This window comes from Oratosquilla oratoria, chromosome 39, assembly GCF_046742065.1.
Source record: "Oratosquilla oratoria isolate Oo_2021 chromosome 39, ASM4674206v1, whole genome shotgun sequence".
Taxonomy (NCBI): Eukaryota; Metazoa; Arthropoda; class Malacostraca; order Stomatopoda; family Squillidae; genus Oratosquilla; species Oratosquilla oratoria.
The window spans coordinates 35267313-35293354 of NC_134815.1; the positions used below are offsets into that span (position 1 = coordinate 35267313).

The following is a 26042-nucleotide window of genomic DNA, read 5'->3' on the forward strand; positions in this document are numbered from 1 at the left end:
ATATTCATGCAGGTTGGAGAAAAGACAAAAATATTGTCAAGTCTTCGTTTATAGAAGGTCTTTGTAGATTGTAAGTGGTATACAGTCAATGAAGTCCCGATGTGGCAATAAAAAGAATGTGGGTTACAGGAGACAGGTTAAAGGAGCTTACTCTTACTGTTAAGTTAGCCAAAAGTACCGTGAGACAGTAACAACCTGATAATTTAGTCACAAAAAAAAAAAAAAAAAGCATGAATTGTAACACATTAAAAATATTACTTTTGTATAATACAACCCCTATTTTTTGAGTAAGAAATTGATAATAAAATTGCACTAAACACAAGTATAATAAAGTAGTAGAATTACAGCAGTACCTTTCTCACAAATCTCGAGTTCTTATAACCATGTGTTTGCACCCTACTTGCATAGTGAGTTTAGTGTTGCGATTTGTTTTACCAAGTTAAAGGCCTTCTTGTTATCTACAAAAGCTAAACAAATATTCATTGTATTCTGTCGTTTTTGCGATTAGTTGATTCATCTTCTGCAAATGGTTTAGGCCTACAGTGTAGTCAATTGACCACTTCTAAATCTTCCCTGTTCTCTTGATTAGTTTCCATCTAAAACTTTAGTGAATCTGTTTGTAAGGATCTTGGAAATACTTTATATACATCTGATAACAAGCTGATTGGTTGGTAGTAAGGTCTTCCTGGTCTTTTTTGTGAAGTAAAATCATAGTATTGCAACATGATTCAGGAACACTTTCCTGATAACATTAGAAATACAACTGAACTAATTTTTAATTAACTTTTTTCCTAGCATTTTTTAGAAGTTCCATCCTCCCGAGGTAATTTTATTAGTTTCATACTTTTTAGAGAAAACACTATTTCTTCCATTGCAACTTTTGGGGCACTACTAACATCTACAGATGAATTTACTAATTCAACTACTGTATTCTCATTTTGAAGTTTTCTGCAAAGTTGATTTCTGTCATTTCTCTCACCTATTCTAGTTTCCAATGCTCAATTCATCTCCCATATTATTCCCCAGTTTAGCATTGAAGTCATCTATTACCAACATTATTTATTAATTCTTGATTCATTACGTGACTTAAATCATCATAAAAGGACTCAATTTCATCATCTGAACTCTGTGAAGTTGATGGATAAACTGGAATTCTAGAGTACCTTTTACGTAGCCTCATCATTCCAAGCTACCATAGCTGATACACTTCTGAACTTCACTATGTTACCAGCAACATCTGGATTTATCAAGAATCCTACTACATTAGATCTTTCCTTCTCCTTACCTCTATAAAAAGACAGGTGGTGACTATCTTGTAGCTGCATCAGCTTTTCTTCCTTCAAACTTTGCTCAGTCCCACTTGATGTTCTCTTGTTTTTCTATAAAATGCAGCCTTGCTGTGGATGTACTGAATTAATAAATAAACAAAATAAGACAAGATAAAGGAGTTCATCAAGGAATGTGTTTCATAATTATACAGTGGGTCTCTTGGAACCAGTCCTTCCACGTAACAGAAGGACTACTGTAATAATGCAGTACTAACAGTAGCCTTGAGTTTCACTGATAGGAAACTTGCATCCTTACAACATCTGGCAATGGTATTCACATCCTTTAGGTATTTAGTAGTCTTTAATCTGGTTACAGTAGAAAATAAATATGAAGTGCTTCGAGAAGAAGGGAATGTAAATGATCCGGGGTTTCAGTGGCAAAGGTTATGTGAAGCAATAGAAGAGGGAAATAAAAAGGTACTTCCTGAAAATAGAGGGAGGAGGAAAAACAAATGGATAACAGAGGAAATATTCAAACTGATGGATAAGAGAAGAGAAGCTAATAATAGGGATAGAAATGAATATAGAGAACTTACCGGTAATAGACAAATCAAAAAGAAGTGTATAGATGCCAAGGAGAGTTGGCTTGATGAACAATGTAGGGAAATTGAGGACCTTGAAAAAAGGGATTCTAAAATGATGTATGATAAGATTAGAGAAATTACCAAGAGAAAGGGGAGTAATGGGGGGCAATCAAAGATAGAGAAGGAAAGGATTTAATGGATGAGGAGGATATTAAACATAGATGGGAGGAGTATGTAAGGGACCTATTTGAGGACGACAGACAAGAAGGAGAAGAGGAAAATTATAGATATCTAGATGGGGAAGAAATAATGGAAGAGGAAGTGAAATTTGCAATGAAGAAAATGAAAAAAGGGAAAGTCATGGGTGAGGATGGTGTGATGATTGAAATGTTAGAGGCATTAGGGGATTTTGCAATAAGAAAACTCACTAGTCTAATAAACCAAATTTACGAAAAGGGTACAATAATGGAACATATGTGTAACTCAATTTTTATACCACTAACAAAGATAAATGGAACAATGGAATGTAGTAAACATCACACAGTCAGTATCATGAGTCAAATAACCAAAATTATATTAAGGATAGTTTTAAATAGAATAAGAAATAAAGTGAGAGAACAAGTTTCATGGGAGCAATTTGGTTTCATAGAAGGGAAAGGAACAGCAAATGCAATTTTTATAATATGAACGATTATGGAGAGGATGATAGAAAAACAACAAAATGTATATCTTTGCTTTGTTGACTACGAGAAGGCGTTTGATAGGGTAAGACATGAGGATTTGATAAATATTTTGGAAAGAGTGGATATAAATAGCAAAGACATGAGTATCATCAGAAATTTGTATTGGAAGCAAAGAGCAGCAGTGAGGGTACGGGGAGGAAGAACAGAATTTCAAGCTATAAAGAGGGGAGTGTGTCAAGGCTGTGTTATGTCTCCAGATTTATTTAATTTATATGGGGAGATGATCCTTAGGGAATTAGAGGGAATGGAAGGGATTAAAATTGGAGGATTTAGTATAAATCATATCAGATATGCTGATGACACGGTATAGGTGGCTGACTCAGAAGAAAAACTGCAACATCTATTGAATGTAACCGTAAGAGCTAGTGAGGAGAAAGGTTTAAATGTATTTATGGAGAAAACTAAAATACTAGTGGCCAGTAAAACAGATCCACCAAGAGTGCAAGTACAAATAGCAGGGAGAAGAATAGAACAAGTAACCAAATTTTCATAACTGGGAAGCGTATTGACAGAAGATTGTAGATGTGAAAAAGAAATAAAATCAAGGATAGCGATAGCTAAAAGCACGTTTCAGAAAATGAAAGGGGTTTTAACAAACAAGAAAATGTCTACAGATATAAGGAGAAGAACAGTTAAAACATTTATATGGTCAACACTGTTATATGGTTCAGAAGCGTGGACAATCAGCAAAAAATTGCAGGAGAACTTAGAAGCAGCAGAAATGTGGATATGGAGACGAGTATTAAGAGTACCATGGACAGCGAAGAAAACAAATGAAGAAGTATTAAGAGAAATGGAGACAGATAGGGAATTGATGACAACAATGAGGAAAAGACAGTTGCGATTCTTAGGACATATAATGAGGAGGGAAGGGTTGGAAGAGGTGGTGATGACGGGAATGGTGGAGGGAAGGAGAGCAAGAGGAAAGCAGAGGGAGAAGTATATGGACGGGCTGATGAGGGCAACGGGAAAACAACTCAAACCAGCACAGATGTTACAAGTAACTAGGGACCGTGAACGGTGGCACTCCATGGTTGCCGAAGTCTAAGAGGATATAGCACGATGGTAAGATAAGGTAAATTTGTTCTCATGATCCCCCCTATCCATAATCAAAAGATTGTGTTTTTTGTCTTCTCTGATAATAATGTAGTTTGTGAAGTTTTGTAGTGTGGTCTGGTGTGAAAATTTAGTTTCTTCTATTAGGGGTATGAATGTAGTAAGCTTGTGTAAGAATTGTGCCACCTCTACATGCTTGTTTGTAATGCCATTCATTTTTATTAGTAATATGTGTTGGCTGAGTGTTTAGCTATGTATAGACAGTAGGCCCAATTCATTGTGTACTCTTTATTTTTGGTGAGGATGGTGCATTCTAAATGGGCCCATGAAAGGCAGCAGTTACACTGGAGAGATGTATTCATATTTACCTAGTTGTATTTTTTGGGAAGAGAGCTATGCTTGTAGTGACCTGCTTTTGTATCTTTCAGCATCTAGTTTGATCTTAAATTCTTGTATAGTTTTTGCACTCACTGTTTCTTCATTCAGTTTGTTCCAGATATCTATCACTCTGTGTGGGAAGCTATTCTTTTTCAGATCTCTTCTGTAACTATCCTTTTAAGTTTCTTTTCGTGTCCTCTGGTTTTTCTTCTATCCCACTTTAATAAGTCATCTCTATCAAGGACTTCCATCCCTTTCATAATTCTGTATATGGTTAGCAGGTCTCCTCTTTCTCTTCTTTGTTCCAGGGTTGATAGTTCTAGTTTGGACAATCTTTGATCGTATGTCAATTTGGAGAGTGTTGGTGCCATCTTTGTCATTGCTTTTTGAATTCTTTCTAATTTCATTATGTTCTTTATATGATGAGTCTTTTGCATTTGGGATGTGTTAGGGCCTAAGTTTGTTTTACTTTAGCAGGTAGTGGTGGAGGGGCTGTTGCACCTTGGCACCTCAAAGTTTGTAGGGTTTGTGATCAGGGCTGTGGAGTCGGAACACAAAACCTCCGACTCCGAATCTGACTCCGACTCCTCTATTTTTGGCACCACCGACTCTGACTCCTCTATTTTTGGCACCACCGACTCTGACTCCTCTATTTTTGGCACCACCAACTCCGACTCCGACTCCTCTTCATGTAATTAACTGATTATGGCCTACATGTTTCATAAAGCCTATACAACACACATAGGCTGTGATGGAAATGACGCATATGGAACTTGACAGGAATATTACAGTTCCCGTGACTGTGTGTCAACAGGTGTAAAATGGAGGTGTTTATCTAATTTATTCAAGTAATACTTTGGATGTTTATCGCTCTATGTATAAATTTGAAAGCCAGGGTTGCACAAGGACGTTTTGGGGGTTTAGTGGAATGACCATGAAGATAAGATGATGAGATTTATTACATTTTATAAAATGGTGTTTTTTTTTTATATAATCTACTTATAAGGAGTGTGCACTGCATAACTCTACAGACTAAACGAAGGCCTTATAAAGTGTAAATTTAACTGGAGTTGGAGTCGGTATATTTTTACCGACTGACTCTGACTCCAGTGACACCGTAATTGCTTCTGACTCTGAGTCCAGTGACCGCAATTGCTTCTGACTCCGACTCTGACTCCGACTCCAACTCCACAGCCCTGTTCGTAATTGTCTCCTCCTGTGCACCCTGTAGGCAGTAGATTCCACCCTTCTACCTGGACGAAGGTGGACTGCCTTGTACCTAGTGACAAGGTAGTACCAAAATGCTGTTTCTGATGTATGAAGTTGGCTGCTGTGGTTGGCCCAGGCCATTAATCTGGCCTTCTTGATAATGATACCCTTGCTCTGTGTGATTGTAGGTGCATAAGCTGTGTGATTTTGCTGAACCTTGTTGTTGCCTTAGCAGCAGCATCTGCAATAATGTTCCCAGGCATCCTGATGTGATTGTGGACCCAGTGATGGGGTGGGGTGACTGCACCTTAGAGTGGAAGTGAGAGTTGTGACCCACTCTGGGTGCTAATTAGCTGCCCTGCTCAACCTTAGGGGTAATGAGCCTATTGGAAGTTTATCTTTCATCCATTGTCTGGATATTGCCTTGTGAGAGTGTGAATCATTGACACCTCAGGCATGAGGACAGTATCAGTATTATGGTTCATAGCTTAATTAATATTATTAGAGAAACTGAAGAGAACAAGTATATCAAAGTGATAAATGATGTAATAGAATTAATACATTGATGGTTAAAACTAAAAGGTGTTAAATAGAGCTTAATAAGATAAGAGGTAAAGGGAAAAAGGAAAGAAGGAAGCATGGATCATAGAAAAAAACTATTAGAACAAATAATGTCATAAGCAGGTACTCAGAGCACACTAGTATCTATCATACAGAGTGGGGGACGAAAACAACCTTGCTGCATTGATTAGATTATAATTTCAGGGTCCTCTTTAGAGGAACCTCCTCTAGTAACAGAATCCAGAATATGAAAATGGCCACTTATGTTCACTGATTTCTTTATCAAGAGCTTAGGTACAGACTGGGTAGAAAGTGTTATCTCACATGGCTACAGCCCTAGTTGGGGGTAAATTAGGAAAGTGGCTTTGCCTCTGGGAGGCAGTAACCACCTCTGAGAGCAGTGGTACTACATGCAGGTGCCTCCAGTTAACTCAGTATTAAAACCATTCTGAGATATCATGAGCAGTGCTATAGTATGTGTAAAGTATAACTTGAAGTATTCTTTGAGAAGAAGATTTTTAGTATTACTGTGAGTGAAGCAAGCTCACATACACATATATTTTGTTATTATTTATAGTGACTTGTCTCTCAAGTTATGTTTTACATTTTAATCTCCTCTTTAGCACAGCACAGCTGAAGTCCTGACCTTTTGCCATGGATGAATTTGTTAAATTGCGTATTACAAAGAGCAACAGCCCCACAGAAGGAACAGAAGTGACACGTTTCTTCAGTAAGCAGGATCCTGAATCAGGCATTCTCAAGTTGAGAGACCAGTCAGGGCAGATTGTATGGAATGATAAAGAAGTGATAAGTATGTATGACAAACTTTTCCTTATTAAAAATCTTTGATAAATAGATACCCAAGATGTCTTAGGGGAAAACTGTATCTCTTTTGTAACATGAAATACTAGAATAGTATTTCTTTTTCCTACTTGTACTTGTTAATTCAGTCATGTTGATCATTTGTAACAATATAATGATACACATAGTCCATGAGAACTTAAACTGCATACATTCTTTTTGCCCTAATGTTTCTGTACCCATTTACCAATTTAGCTGTATTGATTGCTTTTTAGTATTTTGATTAAAAAAAAAAAAAGCATATCTTCAGTTTAGTGTAAAAAGTGCTTAACAATAATGATTAATTATTGCCTTGAATTTATTGGATTGGAAGCCAACACACCTATAGCAGCCAGCAACAGTCCTCAGGGACTCCCATAGATCTCTCTGGGAAAAACTGGACTGTTGTCTGTGTGTCAGTGTGAAATTATTTCTACCTCACTGGCTGAAAGTAGTACAAAGAGAGGAGGAGCTGCCAGTTATCAGCAGCCTTCCTGGTGTGAAAACCTGTAAGAAATTCAGTTGAAGTTGATAGAGAGATCTTGATTAAAGTCTGGAGACTGAGGGTCAGCCTCTCAGGGCCATACCTCATGATGGAGGTGAGGGGGTTGATGAGGTTTTAAAAATGGGCAGTTCTGCTGTTCATTGTGTAGGACCACCAGTAATAGTACCTATCACTGGTCCCTAGGTGCTTTTCTTATTTAAGGATTTTTTACTTATTCATTTATTTTATCAATATCTTTTTTATTCAATAATCTAATTACCGTAGTTATTTGGAAAATTATGAGTGTTCATTTATTTATGGTAGATGCACTGGTAGCACAGTTGAAAATATGCTGGTATCACATCTCCCTAGTCATGGGTTTGAGTCCCAGCAGTGACTACAGTATTACCTGCCTAAACAGTCAAGTGCATGGGGCAAAGGTGAAAGCTCCAGCTGCAGTTACACACCTCCTGGCATATGCTCCTCACCATCATCTATTTAATAGGAATAGGTGAAGGGTGGGTGTATGCTTTGAAATGGCCACCCAATATTTTAAGGGGAAAGGGGCATTTTGGTATATATTGGTATATATGTATTTGTTATGCATTTATCTACCAATTACTTTAAAGAATCTCAAAGGTTATTCTATGGAGATTGACAAAATATGCCAATAGAACCTTCTAGTTATTGTTTTATCATGGTGATACTGTAGTGTTATAGTCTTACTGTGGGTTGATACTAAAGAATATATATATATATATATATATATATATATATATATATATATATATATATATATATATATATATATATATATATATATATATATATATATAAGTTTTTTTCATGAAAGTAGCAGTTGCCGACAAGACTGACGAGTTAACACCAAATGAGGATGGAGCCTTTATTTGTACTATGTTTCGCTTATTACAGCTTTTTCAAGTACAAGTTGAGATACATATGCTTGAGATTAAATAAGGGGAAAGGAGGGAACAGGAAGAGAAAAGAAGTAGGGGGGAAGGAAGAGGAGGAGGAGGATGAGGATGAGGAGAAGGGGGATTGAACACTGGGAAAGGTTGAGAATGCTGGCCCAAATGTCTGCGGGCAAAATGTTCACAAAGGGTGGTTTAAAATTTTTAAAATTTTGCTGGCCATGGGTATTAGGAGAATTATGTGGGGCGAGATGTTGAACATGCCCCTATTTTGTTCAATAGTGTTCATTCCTTGAATGATCGCTGCTTCTAAACACCTGAATACACAAATACATGAACACCGTTACGATGTCAGGCATGATGTCACCACCAATGCATGTGTGACACATAGAAACAAGGAAAACCATCTTATGGACTGGAAGAATGCAGAGCTGCTGATACGAGAGCCAGACAAGATCCGCAGGAAGTGTTTAGAAGCAGCGATCATTCAAGGAATGAACACTATTGAACAAAATAGGGGCATGTTCAACATCTCGCCCCACATAATTCCCCCAATACCCATGGCCAGCAAAATTTTAAAAGTCTTAAACCACCCTTTGTGAACATTTTGCCCGCGGACATTTGGGCCAGCATTCTCAACCTTTCCCAGTGTTCATTCTCCCTTCTCCTCCTCCTCCTCCTCCTCCTCTTCCTTTCCCCCCTACTTCTTTTCTCTTCCTGTTCCCTCCTTTCCCCTTATTTAATCTCAAGCATATGTATCTCAACTTGTACTTGAAAAAGCTGTAATAAGCGAAACATAGTACAAATAAAGGCTCCGTCCTCATATGGTGTTTAACTCATCATATATATAAGTATATATACAGTTGTAGTAGAAAGTTTGGGTGCAAAATTATAGGCACCCAAATGATTTGCTGAATGCAAAACATATGAAAATTACTCATTTCTATAAAATTATTTTGCTATTTTTCAATGCTAGCACCTGTACCATTATTTAGATGAGACAATACATGCCACTTGGCAACTCTGTTTAGTTGGTCCCAGGACCATGTGGTGTCAGTTTGTAGACATCTCTCACGTGGTCTAGTCAATTTTTTGTGGTTGTCTCTGTTTTTGTGCCTTGATATTTCCATAATAGGAAGTGGTAAAGAGCTGGGAAAATATACAAATCATAAGTAAATTTAAAACTAGGAAAATGATAGTTGGATAAAAAATTATGGGACTTCATGTATATTACATGACTATATATTACATGACTATGTATATAGTAGACACAAACAGTAGTACCTGTACTGACATATATTCATTTATTATGTTAGTAGTGTTGAGATATATGTTATCAACATGTTTGGCTTATCATGTATGATGTTATTTAAATGAATCATTGTCAGCATTCAGTAACTAAAAATGCTTTCAAGCTGGGCAGATAAACCATACTAGGAAAGAATAAAAGCATTGGGTCTGCCAACTTTGAAAGATTGAAGAGAAAGAGTTAATATGATTACAGTATTCAGGTCACTAAAGGGGATACACTGGATTGACAAAAGAGCTCTCTTGATTAAAGATAAGAGGGCTTTAAGAGATGAGAATAAAGTAAGGAAGACTGCATGTCTAGAATATGTGAAGAAATACCATTTTCCATATAGATGCATAATACTTGGAATAGCTTAGAAGGTGATAAAACCTAAACTGGAACAATACATGAATTCAAATCTAAAAATGACAATTGGAAATTAAATATAAATCGAGTTGGAACTGCATATGAATTTTAAGCTAGGTATAATAAATTTGAGAGTAGGAGATGGGACCTAATGAGTGTTGCTCCTCTTGTGTATACTACAATTTGGTAAATACAATTAAATAAATATTCGAGTAAATGCAGCTCCACTGATAATAAGTGCTTGTTAACTTGTATTCTTTTCTCTCACAGTAGTCTTCACTTTATTCTTTTATGATAAATTTAATGTACACCCACTCCTCGTTTAACGGCCTACTCGGTTAATGACAACTCGGAGTAACGACGGGCTTTATGACAGACCAATATTCATTTAACGCAAATCTCCCGAAGTTACGACGTCGTGTACGATAATTAAGTTGGCTGAGGCAAATTTGTATGATGTTATAAATGAACTTGTATGGTGGATATTAGCTGTGAGGTAAAGTGTTCTGAAGCTTAGGTCTACATTACCATCCTGCAAGCTGCAAAAACTACCTGGGGTACAATATATACCTGTAGTGGTAAATTTTTAGTTTCGACCAAGGGCGCAATATAGCAAAAGAAAATTAATTATTAATTTTGTAAATTATAGTGTATCAACGTAATATGCAATTTTGTGAGCGGAAATAAAAGAGGTGCTAAAACAAATTTTGTAAGTAACGAAGTCATGTCGGACGAATGGTACACCATGTTTGTTATGATAGGTGCCGATGTCGAATAAATGAAAGGATGATAAATTCGTCTAACCTACACTAAACTAACCTAACCTGTGTTTGATAAATCATTACCTGCAAATTAAATGTCATCCGGCTCGTCCTCATTGTCGTCGTCGTGAGAGACGTTGGCAGACGACAAGATGGCGTCCCGATCCTATGCTACCGACTTCTTTCATTAGCATATTTTCTTGTAGCATGGTATTTTTTACTTTCATTTCCGCCCACAAAATTGCATATTACGTTGATACATTTTAATTTACAAAATTAATAATTAATTTTCTATTGCTATATTGCGCCCATGGTCGAAACTAAAAAAAATACCCCGGTATCCAATATGGAATGTCAGCATACGCGGATTTGGTCATATACGGTAATTTCAGAAACCTAACCACCGAAAATAAACGGTAAATAAGGCTTTAATGTACTGTTTAAAAGAGGGAAATACACGAAAATAAAGATACTTGTATTGCTGGACATTGTACATACAGTACATATGCGTATATGTATACACTTTCGCTTAACGACCAATTCGGTTAACGATGGTGTGCTGGTCCCAATTGTCATCGTTAAACGAGGAGTGGTTGTACTAGCAAAGTTTTAAGGTGAGGAGCATACACTAGAAGGTGTGTAGGTGCAGCCAAAGCCATCATCTTTGCCCTTTGTGCTTGGACTGTTGGGGCAGGGAAGTGGAAAGAGGTGTTGGACTTGAACCCATTAATAGGAAGATACAAGATCCAGACTTCTGATTGTGCTACCAAATGAATGTTAGTGCTAAACTAATGTTAGATAACTCTTATTTCTACAGCAACCATAAGACAAATACGAAGGATTAACATTGGAAGGCAGTCAAAGGATTTTGAAAAGAATGAGAGTCTCACACGTTTCTATGGTGAACATTGTTGCTTTATACTCTACTATGGGTCTGAATTTGAATACCAGACTCTCTCTGTTGCAGGTAGGCTATTAAGAATGTATCAGAGGAAATACCAGGATAGTCAAAGATCATTAGATCTTTGACTACACATCAGAATACATATAGATACATCAGCATATTTTAAATTTATTGTTTCTCCAGGTTTCAAGTTTATGTGATTATTTTCAGCAAAGGATGAAGAAATTTGTAACAAGTGGTACAAAGAATTGATGAAATTAATGAAAAAAAGCGAAACTGAAATCTACAGCAGTCATTTAGAGAAAATCCTACGTCAAGAGTTTTGCCTTTATGACTGCAATTGTAATAGGTAAGTTACTGTAGTTTACCCATTGACATAGGTTTATCAGACCCTATATGCAATAATTTATCATGTCAGAAACTTATGTCAGGAAAAACTGAAGATTATGGAATGTTATTTTACTCTTATCTAGAGACCACTGTAGCAGGCAGACTGAAGTTCAAGCCTCTCCTTACAACTCTGACCTTACCATCCATGAATTTCTCAAACAGTCTTCCCTGCATTCTTTGTCCAAACACTTCTTGTTTGGGTAAATTTGTCAAATCATCCTCTCTTCTCATAACATATATTTAACCTCCATAATCTGCCTGTTCTAATACATCCTGATATTATTTACATATTTTTTCCAACATGGATTCATTAGCACCACATCCTCAATTCTTTTCTCATTTATATTGATCAGGTTCATCTTGAACTAATTCTAATAAATTGTTTTACTTTTTCTTTTTCCTCTTTGATTCCTGTGGTTCTATTTAGATTATACTTCTCTTCCATCCCTAATATAATTATACATTTCTTTTTGTCTGCTAAGTCTCTTACTATATTCTCCTTCTGTCTCAGCACTTTAATAACTGCGTCTTCAGTTTGTTCTTTCATCTGCTGTTTTACTGTATCATTAAATGCAATTTTGTTGTTCTCTTGGATTTTTTCCAACCCAGTGTTTCTTTTGCTATGGATTCTTAATTCTCTTTATTCTTCTTCTTTAATTCCTCATTCTCATCTTTTACTTCTTTTAACTGTCTTTTTAATACTTCTATTTCTTCAGTTTTTGGTTCACTTTCTCTAGTTCTTCCAATTTTTCAACTCTCTGCGGGATCTGCGTGAGTTGACTGAACCTATCCTCCCAATGTTTGACAATTTTCTCAATTTTTTCTTCTAGGCTTGCTAATCGGGGAGGGTTGGCTTCCCCCCCCTCATTAAATCCTTGGAAATTGTTATCTTCACCTTCCATTGTGCTGCTCTTATCTATATTTCTAATCTTTACATTTTTGTCAATCCCTTCATTGTCACTAAATTCATGCGGCCCACGTTTGTTTACATGGTGTCTGCCTGCCTGGACCAAGTCCTCCCCATCCTCATTTCCTTCCATTTCCCTCAGTAATCTCTCCCTTTCTCCTTTTTCATCACCTTCCCACTACACCACGAGCTTTCCCCTTCCCTATAAATATAAAAAGGTACTCCCTCATAGTTGAAATCCACGAAAGTTTTGTTTTTTCCGTAGTTCCAGTCTTTGCCGTCAATCTGACGATTGTATTTACCTAGTTGTATTTTACGGGAAGGGGAGCTATGCTCGTGGTGTCCCGTCTTCATATCTCATTTTATCTAAACTGTTTTTAAATTCATGTATTGTTTTTGCACACACCACATTCTCATCTAATTTGTTCCAAATGTCTATTACTCTGTGAGGAAAGGTGTTCTTTTTCAGATCTCTTCTATAGCTGTCTTTCTTGATTTTCTCTCCGTGTCCTCTTGTATTTCTATCATCCCATTTTATTAGATCCCCTCTATCAATAGTTTCTATGCCTTTCATGATTCTGTAAATAGTTATCAAATCTCCTCACTCTCTTCTTTGGTCTAATGTCTGTAGCCCAAGTTTTGCTAGTCTCTCTTCATATGATAGTTTTGAGAGTGCTGGTGCCAATTTCGTAATTGCTCTTTGTATTTTTTCAAGTTTTCTTATATATTTTTTTGTACTTGGTGACCACATCGTTGCTGCATATTCCAATCTTGGTCTTATCAAAGTGATTAGTATTTTCTTCACCATTTCTTCATCCAGGTATGTAAATGCCACTTTGTTCCTATTAAATTATAAGTTTCTCCAAAAATCTTGTTTATATGTTTCTCAGGTGACATATTATTCATCATAATGACTCCCAGGTCCTTCTCATTTTCTACTTTTTTTTTTATTCCTTCTTCTCCCAATTTATATAATCCTATTATTCTTTTTTTGTTTTTTCCAAATTCCATTATACTACACTTCTCATTATTGAACTCCATCTCCCACTTCCTACTCCATTCCCATACTTTATTGAGATCACTCTGTAGTGACTCACAATCTTCTTCAGTGTTCACTTTTTCTAACAGTTTTGCATCATCTGCAAAGAAGCTCATATAACTTTCAATTTCTTCATCCATATCATTATTATATATAGCAAACATTAATGGAACCAGAACTTTTCCTTGTGGAACACCACTTATTACTTCATCCCAATTAGAGTGTTTGTCTCTTATCACTACTCTAATTTTTCTTTCTTGCAAAAAGTCTTCCATCCATTTAAGCAGTTTGCTCTGTATTCCTCCTTCAGTTTCTAATTTCTTAAGCAACTTCTTATGTGGTACTTTGTTAAAAGCTTTTTTAGGTCTAGAAATGCACAATCAGCCCATCCATCTCTTTCTTGTATTATATCTATTAGCCTTGAATAGAAACATTGGTGACGCATGATCGTCCTTGTCTGAATCCAAATTGCCTTGGATTTAGTACGTTGTTTTTTTCTAAATACTTTACCCATCTACTTTTGATAATTCTTTCACAAATTTTTGCTATTGTACTTGTTAGAGAGACTGGTCTTTAGTTGGTAGGGTCTTCTTTATTTCCTTCTTTATATATAGGTACTATATTTGCTTTTTTCCAATCTTTTGGAACTTTTCCTTCTTTCAAGGAACTGATTATTACGCTATGTATTTTGTCTGCCATTTGGTTCCTGCATTCTTTCAAAACCCAGAGTGCTATTTCATCTGGTCCATGCAATTTTCTGACATCAAGATTACCCAAGTGTTTCATTATTTCATTCTTTGTTACTTCTATCTCTTTCATAGGGGGGACTTTCTCATCCCATTTGATCTCTCCAAGTTGTATGTTCTCCCTTGTAAACACTGATTTAAAATGCTTGTTCATAATTTCTGCCATTTCTATTTCCTCTGTGTATTCAACTCCTTGTCGCAATTTCTCCAATTCTTGTCCGTTTTTCAGTTTGTTGTTTACAAATCTGTAAAACAGTTTTGGTTGATCTTTACATTTTTCTATGACATCTTTTTCATATTTTCTCTTTTCCTCTCTGCACACTTGTACATATTCATTTCTATAACAAGTATGTATTTTCCATTTTTCAGGTCTTTTGTCTTCCATTTTGTCTTTTAACTCCCTACACTTTTGTTGTACCAGCACTTTACATATTCTTTTTCTTGTTTTTGTCATGGGACATACTTTTCCACTCCATTTTTTTTCTTTCTTTTTTTTTTTTTTTTTTTTTTATAAATTTTTGTCAAAATATTCCATTTCTCTTCCACTGTTATTTTCTCTTTGTATATTTTTTCCCAGTTTTCTTTTTGAAAGAATTCTCTTATTTTATAAAAAAAAAAATTGATACATCAATCTTTCTTTTCTTTATTGTTCATTTCTTTTCATGTATTTTTCCGCAGTTCCAGTTCAATCAATATGTGGTCACTTTTAGTTATTGGTGTCTTATATTCAATCTTTTCCACTATTTCAGGTTTTGATGTGATTATTAGGTCTAGTCTCGATAGTTCTTCATTTCTATACCTAGTGTTCTCTTGAATCCATTGTGTCATTGTATGGTCAATAATCATCTCAAGTAGAACATTTCCCCATGAGTCTTCTCCACCCTTTACTGTCATCTCTTCCCAGCAGACCTCTTTGCAATTAAAGTCGCCCATCATAACTATTCTTCCTCCATCTTTCATTATCCTATTTAATGTTATCCTTGTGTCTTCTAACATACTTTTATGTTCACTCTCTTCCTACGAGACTTTCTGCTCTTCTTATCTCTGTCTTCCACTTCAATCATAATCATCTCTACTCTATTCTTTCCATATGTAACACACTTCATGTTTATATCCTTCTTAGTCAGGAACATAACTCCACCCCCTTGTTTTGTCTCTCTGTTTCTAATCCAGTAATTATATGCATCATGTCCTACACTGTTGGATGGTAGTGGACCTTTTAATTTTGTCTCTACAATTCCCATTATGTCCGGATCTTTTTCCTCCAGATAATCATGCAGTTTGTTCATTCCTGTTATTAATCCATCTATATTTGTGTAAGACACTCTCAATTTTCTGCTACTTCCATTGTATTTTCTGTTTCCCTTTTGTTTTTCTCTCTTATGACCTATTTCCTCATTTTCATATTCACTACTCTCCAATAAAATTCCTCTTTTTCTGACTGTTTTGTTCTTGTTTTTTCCCTAGCTTATTGTCTTTTAATTTTTTCCTCTTTATTCATTTCTCATTTTATCCATACCTTTTTATATTGTTCACTGCTAGTTTCCCTGTTTTTACTAAGATATTCTCTGCTGTCATTTGTGATCTGAATTTAACCTTAATTGGTCTGGTCTTATCTGTATATTTCCCGATCCCATACATTTCTTCAATTTGTTTCCCGATTTCAGGTTCATCTTCCTGAACTAATTCTAATAAACTGCTTACTTTTTGTTTTTCCTCTTTGATTCTTGTGGTTTTATTTAGATTATACTTCTCTTCCATTCCTAATATTATACATTTCTTTTTATCTGCTAAGTCTCTTACTATATTCTTCTGTCTCATCACTTTAATAACTGTGTCTTCAGTTTGTTCTTTCATCTGCTTTTTTACTATATCATTAACCCCTTCCATACGGTGCTGCACACGTAGGCGTCATGGACTTAGATCTCGGTGGCAGCAGCCAATGCCAGCCGTACGACGTGTCGTAATAATACTCGCATCATAAAATATAGTCATCGCTTATATTGATCGTTCTCTCTTCACCCGTGAATTTTGATAACCATAGAAAATGCGATTACAAAAGAATTAGAAAGAATGTCATTATGGAGGGGCGACTACAATAAATATAATCAAGACGCCGATATGGCAGCCTCGCGAATACACTCGCTCCCCATGACGCCTACGTGTGCGGCACCGTATGGAAGGGGTTAAATGCAATTTTGCTGTTCTCTTGGATTTTTTTCCACCTTGTGCTTCTTTTGCTATGGACTCTTTATTCTCTTTATTATTCTTTAATTCCTCATTCTCATATTTTACTTCTTTTAACTGTCTTTTTAATACGTCTATTTTTTTTAGTTAGTTTTTGGTTCACCTTCTCTAGTTCTTCCAATTTTTCAACTCTGCGTGACCTTCATGAGTTCACCGAACATATCCTCCCAATGTTTGACAATTTTCTCAATCTTTTCTTCTAGGCTTGCTAATCGGGGAGGGTTGGCTTCCCCCCCCCCTCATTAAATCCTTGGAAATTGTTATCTTCACCTTCCATTGTGCTGCTCTTATCTATATTTCTAATCTTTACAATTTTGTTAGTCCCTTCATTGTCACTAAATTCATGCGGCCCACGTTTGTTTACATGGTGTCTGCCTGCCTGGACCAAGTCCTCCCCATCCTCATTTCCTTCCATTTCCCTCAGTAATCCCTCCCTTTCTCCTTTTTCATCACCTTCCCACTACACCATGAGCTTTCCCCTTCCATATAAATACAACACAGGTACTTCCTTGTGATCCTCGAAATTCTTGGATAACTCCGGAGTCCGAAGTTTGCTGTCACTTTGACCAACGTGTATTTACCTAGTTGTATTTTACGGGAAGGGGAGCTATGCTCGTGGTGTTCCGTCTTCATATCCCATTTTATCCAAACTGTTTTTAAATTCATGTATTGTTTTTGCACACACCACTTTCTCCAGTCTGAGGTGGGACAGTGAGAAGTGGAAGAAGGTATTGTGGAGTGACAAAACTACATTTGACATTACTGGGAACTGAGGAGGCAATGTGAGGTTATGACCAGGTAGACCTGTACACCCCAAGTACACACAGGGGATGGTCAAGTACCCTGATAGTGTAACAGTTAGTTAATTAGGGTATTAATGAATGAAGGGTAGAAACTCTGCACTAGTGGTCCTTGATTACTTGTAGGAAAAGGTTATACCTACACAAATGTCAGTCAACCAGAGTATGAAAGACGACTGTGACCTGTATATACAATACAATAGGGGATAGATAGTTTGAAGGGGGTGGAGATGAGGGGGGTTAGGTGAAGGAGACATAGTAGAAAGTAAAGGAAGATGCATGTTAGAGTGGTTAGTAGGACAAGTGTGGGTTATTAAGGGGGTGAGGTAAGATGTGATAATTTTTTTTCTTTCAATATGCATGTTTTATACTTTGCCTTTATATAGGTTTTGAATTTTTAGGGATTTTGTGGTTTGTCTGCTTGCATGGAGGGAGAGTTTACTATGTACATGCATATTGTTATGATACCAAGTGCAATGTGTACTGGGCCCTTCTGGGAGTTTGTGATGTTATTTTTTTTATTTATTTGTTTTTATTATATTGCTTCTCTTGTGTTCTCCTTTGTATTACTTTTATTTGTGATGGTGAATTAGTTAATTAATTGGATTGCACATGTTATCTTTTTCATGCTTACATAAAAAGAAAAAGAATAGCTTCCCACACAGAGTGATAGATATCTGGAACAAACTGAATGAGGAAATAGTGAGTGCAAAAACTACACAAGAATTTAAGATCAAGTGGATGCTGAAAGATACAAATGCGGGTCACTACGAGCATAGCTCTCTTTCCGTAAAATATAACTAAGTAAATACTTATACATACACATACATGCATATACATACATGCTTATAATATGTATAATGACTTTTTGGTCCTAATATAGGTGTTGAATTCTAGTGATGATCGGTTGTAGTTCAAGATGAAGAGGAAGGGGGAGTTGAGTCAAGATGTATCAAATTGAGTGACAATACGTGTGTGTTAGCATGTGTCCTCACTACTTAAATATTGACATATTAGATATACATATTATAGTTTAATTCAAGTTTATTGTCGTTTGATGTTGTGGTTTCTGGGTACATGTGTAGGGCATATTCAGCTGTGATAGGGTGTAGGTGGATTGGTGTTAAATCTAGGTGATATTCTTGGCCACCAGTGGTGATCAGGAGTATTGTCTGTGTCTAAGTTGTTGCATTGTGTTATAAAATCTAGCTTGATGTTTTTAATGCTGTTCCATGTTTTGTTGCCTATCCTGTGGCATCTGGTGTTAAGTGGTTCTATTTTGTTTTGTCTGTATAGGTATTCCATTATTGTTAGGTAGGGGTGTATTTACTTAATTGTATTTAACTAGTTGTATTTTACGGGAAGGGGAGCTATGCTCGTGGTGTCCCATCTCCATATCTCGTTTTATCTAGACTGTTTTAAATTCGTGTATCGTTTTAACACACTCCACATTCTCATCTAACCTGTTCCAAACATCTATCATCCTGTTGGGAAAGCTGTTCTTTTTCAGGTCTCTTCTATAATTGTCTTTCTTGATTTTCTTTCCATGTCCTCTTGTATCTCTGCTATCCCATTTTATTAGATCCTCTCTATCAATAATTTCCATGCCTTTCATGATTCTGTAAATAGTTATCAAATCTCCTCTCTCTCTTCTTTGGTCTAATGTCTGTAGCTCAAGTTTTGCCAGCCTCTCCTCATATGATAGTTCTGAGAGCATTGGTGCCAATTTCGTAATTGCTCTTTGTATTCTTTCAAGTTTTGTTATACATTTTTTTTGTACTTGGTGACCATGTCGTCACTGCATATTCCAATTTTGGTCTTATCAAAGTGACTAGTATTTTCTTCACCATTTCTTCATCCAGGTATGTAAATGTCACTTTGATTGGTCTTATTAATTTATAAGTTTCTCCAAAAATCTTGTTTATATGTTTCTCAGGGGACATATTATTCATAACAATGACTCTTTTTCCATTTTTTTAATTTCTTCCTCTCACAATGTATATGATCCCACTATTCTTTTTTTGCTTCTTCCAAATTCCATTATACCACACTTCTTAATGTTGAATTCTATCTCCCACTTCCTACTCCATTCCTTTACTTTATTGAGATCGCTTTGCAGTGATTCACAATCTTCTTTGTTGTTCACTTTTTTGAACATTTTTGCATTGTCTGCAAAGAAGCTCATATAACTTACAATTCCTTTATCCATATCATTAATATATATAGCAAACATTATTGGGGCCAGTACTGTTCCTTGTGGAACTCCACTAATCACCTCATCCCAATTGGAATGTTTGTTCCATATCACTACTCTCATTTTTCTTTCATGCAAGAAGTCTTCCATCCACTTAACCCCTTCCATATGGTGCCGCATACGTAGGCGGCATGAGGAGCAATAGGATACGCGAGGCTGCCATATCGGCGTCTTGATTATATTTATTGTAGTTGCCCCTGCGTAATGACATACTCTCTAAACTGTCTTCATCACATTTTCTATGTTTATCAAAATTCACGGGTGAAAGAGAGAATGATCGATATAAGCGGTGACTATATTTTATGATGTGAGTATTATTACGACATATCATACGTCTGGCAGCTGATGCTGCCCGCGAGATTTTGAACTGTACTGAAGAGGTTAAGTAGTTTGCCCCGTATTCCTCCTACAGTTTCTAATTTCTTTAGCAATTTCTTATGTGGCACCTTGTCAAAAACTTTTTTCAGGTCTAGAAATGCACAATCAGCCCATCCATCTCTTTCCTGTATTATATCTATTAGTCTTGAATAGAAACACATCAGGTTTCTGACACATATGTTGTTGTTTTTTTCCAAATGCTTTACCAATCTAATTTTCATAATTCTTTCACAAATTTTTGCTATCGTACTTGTAAGAGAGACCGGTCTACAGTTTGTAGGGTCTTCTTTGTTTCCCCCCCTTATATACTGGTACTATATTTGCTCTTTTCCAATCTTCTGGAACTTTTCCTACTTTCAATGAACTGCTTATTAGACTATTTATTTTGTCTGTTAGTTTGTCCCTGCATTCTCTCAAAATCCAGTTTGCCATTTCATCTGGTCTATGTGATTTTCTGACATCGAGATTACTCAAGTGATTCATTATTTCATGCTTTGTTACTTCTATTTCTTTCATAGGGGGTGGGGGGGAGTTTCCCCTCCCACTCATCATCTCTCAGTTGTATATTCTCCCTCGTAAACACAGATTAAAAATGCTTGTTCATAATTTCTGCCATTTTTATTTCCTCTGTATTCTATTCCTCCTTGTCGTAGTTTCACTAATTCTTGTTTGTTTTTCAGTTTGTTGTTTATAAATCTATAAAATAGATTTGTTTGATTTTTATATTTTTCTATGACATCCTTTTTGTGCTTTCTCTTTTCTTCTCTGTGCACTTGTACATATTCATTTCTATAATCAGTATATATTTTCCTTTTTTTTTTTGTCTTTCCACCATTTTATCCAAGCTCTATCCCTTTTATCTTTTAACTCTCTACATCTTTTGTTATACCAACATTTTACATATCCTTTTTCTTGTTTTTGTCTTGGAACATGCTTTTCCACTCCTTATAATATGTCAAAAATTTCCATTTCTCTTCTACTGTTGTTTCCTCTTTGTCTATCCTTTCCCAATCTGCTTTTTGAAAAAAATTCTCATTCTATCAAAATTTGTTTTTACATACATCATTCTTCCCTTTCCATATTGGTCGTTTTTTCTCATGTATTTTTCTTCATTTAGTTCCAGATCTACTAATATGTGGTCACTTTTACTCAGTGGTGTCTTATATTCTATCTTGTTCACTACTGTATTTCAGGTTCTGATGTGATTATTAGGTCTAGTCTTGATGGCTCTTCTTCATTTCTATACCTATTATTCTCTTGTATCCATTGTGTCATTGTTCTATAATCATATCAAGTAGTACATTTCCCCATAGGTTATCTTCACCCTTCACAGTAATCTCTTCCCAGCAGATTTCTTTACAATTAAAGTCACCTATTATAACTATTCTTCCTCAATCTTCCATTATCTTATTTAGTGTTATCCTTGTGTCTTCTAACATATTCTTGTGTTCTCTCTCTTCCCACGAAGTCGTTTTAGGAGGCACATAATTTACCACAAACTTCCTGCTCTTGTCCCTGTCATCTCTTTCCATCATGATCATTTCCACTCTATTCTTTCCATATGTAACATTCCTCACATTTATATCTTTCTTAGTCAGGAACATAACTCCACCACCTTCTTAGTTTCTAATCCAATATTTATGTGCACCACGTCCTACACTGCTTGGTGGTAATGGACCTTTCAAATTTGTCTCTACAATTCCCATTATGTCAGGTTCTTTTTCCATCAGGTAATCATTCAGTTCATTCAAACCAGTTATTAATCCATCTATATTTGTGAAGGACACTTTTAATTTTCTGTTACCTCCATCCTGTTTTCTGTTTCCCTTCCATTTTTCTCTCCTATGAACCATTTCCTCACTTTCATATTTACTACTCTCCAATAGAATTTCTCATTGACTCTGTTCTTGTCTCATTGTTTTCCCTAGCTTCGATTTTTTTTTCTCTTCCTCTCTTTCCTCTTTATTCATCTTTTTATCCATACCTGTTTGTACTGATCACTTTCTACTAGTTTTCCTGTTTTTTGATAAGACATTCTCTGCTGTCGTTTGTAACCTGAATTTAACCTTAATTGGTCTGGTCTTGTCTACATTGTATTTCCCAAGTCTATATATTCAATTTCTTTCCCTATTTCATGTTCACCTTCTTGAAATATTCTTAATACCCTGTTCACTCTTTCTTTCTCCTCTCTTAACTCTTGTAGTCCTATTTGGATTATGTTTCTCTTCCATTCCTAACATAATTATACATTTCTTTTTATCTGCTAAGTCTCTTACTATATTCTCCTTCTCTCTCATCACTTTAATAACTATGTCCTTAGTGTGTTCCTTCATTTATTGTTTCACTATCTCTCTAAATTCAATTTTGCTATCCCCCTGAACCTTTTTCCAACCTTTTACCTCTATTTCTATGGACTCTTCAATCTCTTTATTATTCTTCTGGAATTCCCCATTTTCATCCTTTCATTTAATTGTCTTTTTTAATTCTTCTATTTCTTCAGGTTTTGGTTCTCCTTCTTTAGTTCTTCCAATTTATCAACTCTGTGTAATCATTGCAAGTAGACTGAACCTAACCTCCCATTGTTCGTTCATTTTTGTTAGTCTTTCCTCTAGACTTGCTAATCAGGGGAGGTTGTCATCTCCTCCCTCATTAAATCCATGGAAATAATTATCTCCACCTTCCATTGCACTGATCTTTTCTATATTCCTAATTTTTACATTTTCACTAATTTCTTCGAAGTGACCTCTGTCATCTGTGCATCTTTTGTTGACATTCCTTCTGACATCTGGGGCCCGTTCGTCCCCTTCCTCATTTTCTTGTTTTCCTCAGTAATCCCTCCCCTTCTCCTTTTTTCTTCACCTTCCCACTACACCACGAGCTTTCCCCTTCCCTATCTAATACAACACAGGTACTCCCTCGTTGAGATCCATGAAAATTGATGTTTTTTCCGGAGTTCCAATCTTCGCTGTCACTTCGACTGTCATGTGTGTGTTTGTTTTCTTTCTTTATGATTTTGTTTTGTGTAGCTTGTAATTTTTTGTATGCTGTTTTATTTAGTGTGGTGTTGAGTATTGGTGGGTATTGTAGTTGTGGTCTTGTTAGTATCTTGTATAATTTCAGTTGGATTTTTGTGTTTAGGTTTTTAAATCAGTATATTTTTTTGTGTTGTTTACTGTCCGTATATGCATGTTTGTGTGTGTTTGTATGCCTTGTGTTCCTATGCATGCTCCTAGCATGGTTATTTTTTTTATGGTATGTTTCCTGCAATTGTGAATGGTGTTGGTTTCTGTGTGGATATGGATAGTATTTAGAATTTTGTTTTGTTTGTTGCAATTTTCCGTTTCTTTTCATAGTTGTCTATTATTTGTATTTCTGTTTCTCTTTTTGGGAAACATGACTGTGACCTGAACTGAACCTGCCGATAAGTAGCATCTGTCATGCCTTTGCATGAATATGAAAATTTTGTAGTGTAGAAAAATGTATAACTTTGTGTATGTATTATATACTGACATTGTATATTATTGATTTTTATATGATATAGTATATTTAATCTTCACAGTTCAAAATAGATAAGATTATAAGTAATTGTGTGTGTAAACATACTGTACATAAAGAGGTACATTTTGCACATCTCATTAATTTGTAGAATGTATTGAAACAGTTCTGTTAAACAAATAAGATCAAAATAAGATAATTGGAGATAAACACAGGGGATGTCATGAATATTTCTTTCTTTACTCCCATTACCTTAATACAGTAAAAGCTCTCTTATCCGGCATCACTGGGACCAAAGGCATGCCGGATACTCGAAAATTCCGGATACTTGAAGGGGTTGCTAAAGTAAGTGAAGGGGTACAGAAATATGTCTACAATCACCCCCTTTACTCACTATTAATGTCAGTTAACATATAGTATCACATACCATAACATAAACAAAGCATCACATGATTGAGGCGTCACCACCTCACTTGCCAACATACAGTTCATCACTAGACACTAACCTTCTCTGTACTTTTCTGAAGGGGTTACTAAAATAAGTGAAGGGTTACAAAAACACTATGTCTACAATCAACTCATTTTATTCACTATTAACAACATTTAACATAACATAAACATTTAAACAAAAAAGCACATAAACAAACAAAACCACCTCACCCACCAACATCCAGTTCATCACTCCAGTTTATCACTATTCTCTGTACTTGTTTGCTGCTCTTTCTTTCCCTTACAACCTACTTTGAAATAGTTTCTTATATCAGCTTGTTTGCAGCTCTTTCCTCTTTACAATAAAAACTTAATCTGAATGCAGTGAAGAGACATAACATCTCGGGTGGACTTATAGCTGCACTGCTCTGCATTGCTTTTCGAAACTGACCCAGACAGTGGTGTGCTCTGGTGACTGTGGTAACAATTAAAGCCTGATGTGGGAAAATTTATTGATTTGTATTGATTTCATATAGATTTTCATAATTTTAATGCTCGGAAAAAATATGCCGGATATTTTAAATTGTCGGATACCTGAATTCCGGATAAGAGGGCTTTTACTGTATTATTCTTCTGATAGCTGTTCTCATATATTTCCCCTTATTAACCCCTTGATTACTCTTAGAAATACTGATGATATTGACTAAATGAATCATAAAATATTTTTGTTTATTGCATTCAAACATTCCCAGCTTTTGTAATGCATGCTAAGTTGTACATAGTTTTCATTTAGCCTTCTGTTTTCCTCACTCAAAATTCTCCTTTAAAGTCATCATCTTCACACAAATAATCCTGATTAATCAAAATAATTTAGAAATTCTTCACTTTCTATTTGAAAACATTAGGCTTGAATCCCCATCTTACCTGATTATTATTATTATTATTTTTTTACAGTATCCCTCCCCAAAGGGCAAACCAAATCTTAACTGGAATGAACATGAAACCTAGGTTTACCAAGACCAAAGTGAGAAACGTTTCATTTGATGATTTCTTCAAAGAAGTAAAGGCATCTATTGAGGAAGACTTGGTATGAGTATTTTTGTTATACAACTCATTATATATGACAGTGGTCAAGGGGAAAAATATATAAAGTATGTAAAGGCCTCCCTACATATTTACACATATTTTAATTAGATATGGTGAGATACAGAGATGGGACACCAGGAGTGTAGCTCCCCTTCCTGTAAGATACAACCAGGTAAATACATGCACACACACACACACAAAATCGTCAGATTGATGCTGAAGATTGGAACTCCGGAAAAAACGCAATTTTCATGGATTTCAACTACAAGGGAGTACCTTTTTGTATTAGTAGTGAAGGGGAAAGCTCATGGTGTAGTAGAAAGGTGATGAAAGGGGAGAAGGGGAGGGATTACTGAGGGAAATGGAAGGAAATGAGGAGGGAGACGAACGGGCTCCCCCTGACAGCAGAAAAAATATAAACAAGAGGTCTGCTGATGACACAGGGGAAATTGAAAATATCAGTAAAAGCATTAAGGTTAGAAATATAGATAAGAACAACACAATGGAAAGTGAAAATAATAATTTCCATGGATTTAATGAGGGGGGGGGGTGATGCCAACCTCCCCCGATTAACAAGTCTAGAAGAAAAACAAGAGAAAATGACCGAGCATTGGGAGAGTAGGTTTGGTCAACTTACTCGGATAGCACAGAGAGTTGATAAATTGGAAGAGTTAGAGAAGGAGAACCAAACCCTAACTAAAGAAATAGAAGAATTAAAAAGATAGTAAAAGAAGTAAAAGATGAGAATGAAGAATTAAAGAGGAATAATAAAGAGAATAAAGAGTCCATAGCAAAAGAAGTACAGGGTTGGAGAAAAGTCCAAGAGAATAACAAAATTGTATTTAAGGATATAGTGGTACAACAGATGCAAGATCAAACTTAAGACAATTATTA

The 26042-nt window shown here is 35.7% G+C and overlaps 2 protein-coding genes across 4 annotated transcripts in view; one reads left to right on the plus strand and one right to left on the minus strand.

Annotated features, from left to right (window-relative positions):
- Nucleotides 1-26042, minus strand: part of LOC143020359 (uncharacterized) — a 203972-nt gene that overhangs the window by 58678 nt on the left and 119252 nt on the right. The gene's annotated exons all lie outside the window — the stretch shown is intronic.
- Nucleotides 1-26042, plus strand: part of sl (small wing phospholipase C gamma 1) — a 182958-nt gene that overhangs the window by 10562 nt on the left and 146354 nt on the right. For both annotated transcript variants that reach the window (XR_012965896.1, XM_076176720.1), the window contains exons 2-5: nt 6423-6610; nt 11291-11440; nt 11588-11726; nt 25017-25149. Coding sequence is in view for 1 of the 2 variants with exons in the window: in XM_076176720.1 (XP_076032835.1) it covers nt 6454-6610; nt 11291-11440; nt 11588-11726; nt 25017-25149 (579 nt within the window). In the remaining variant the exon portion in view is untranslated. The remainder of the gene's footprint in view (nt 1-6422; nt 6611-11290; nt 11441-11587; nt 11727-25016; nt 25150-26042) is intronic.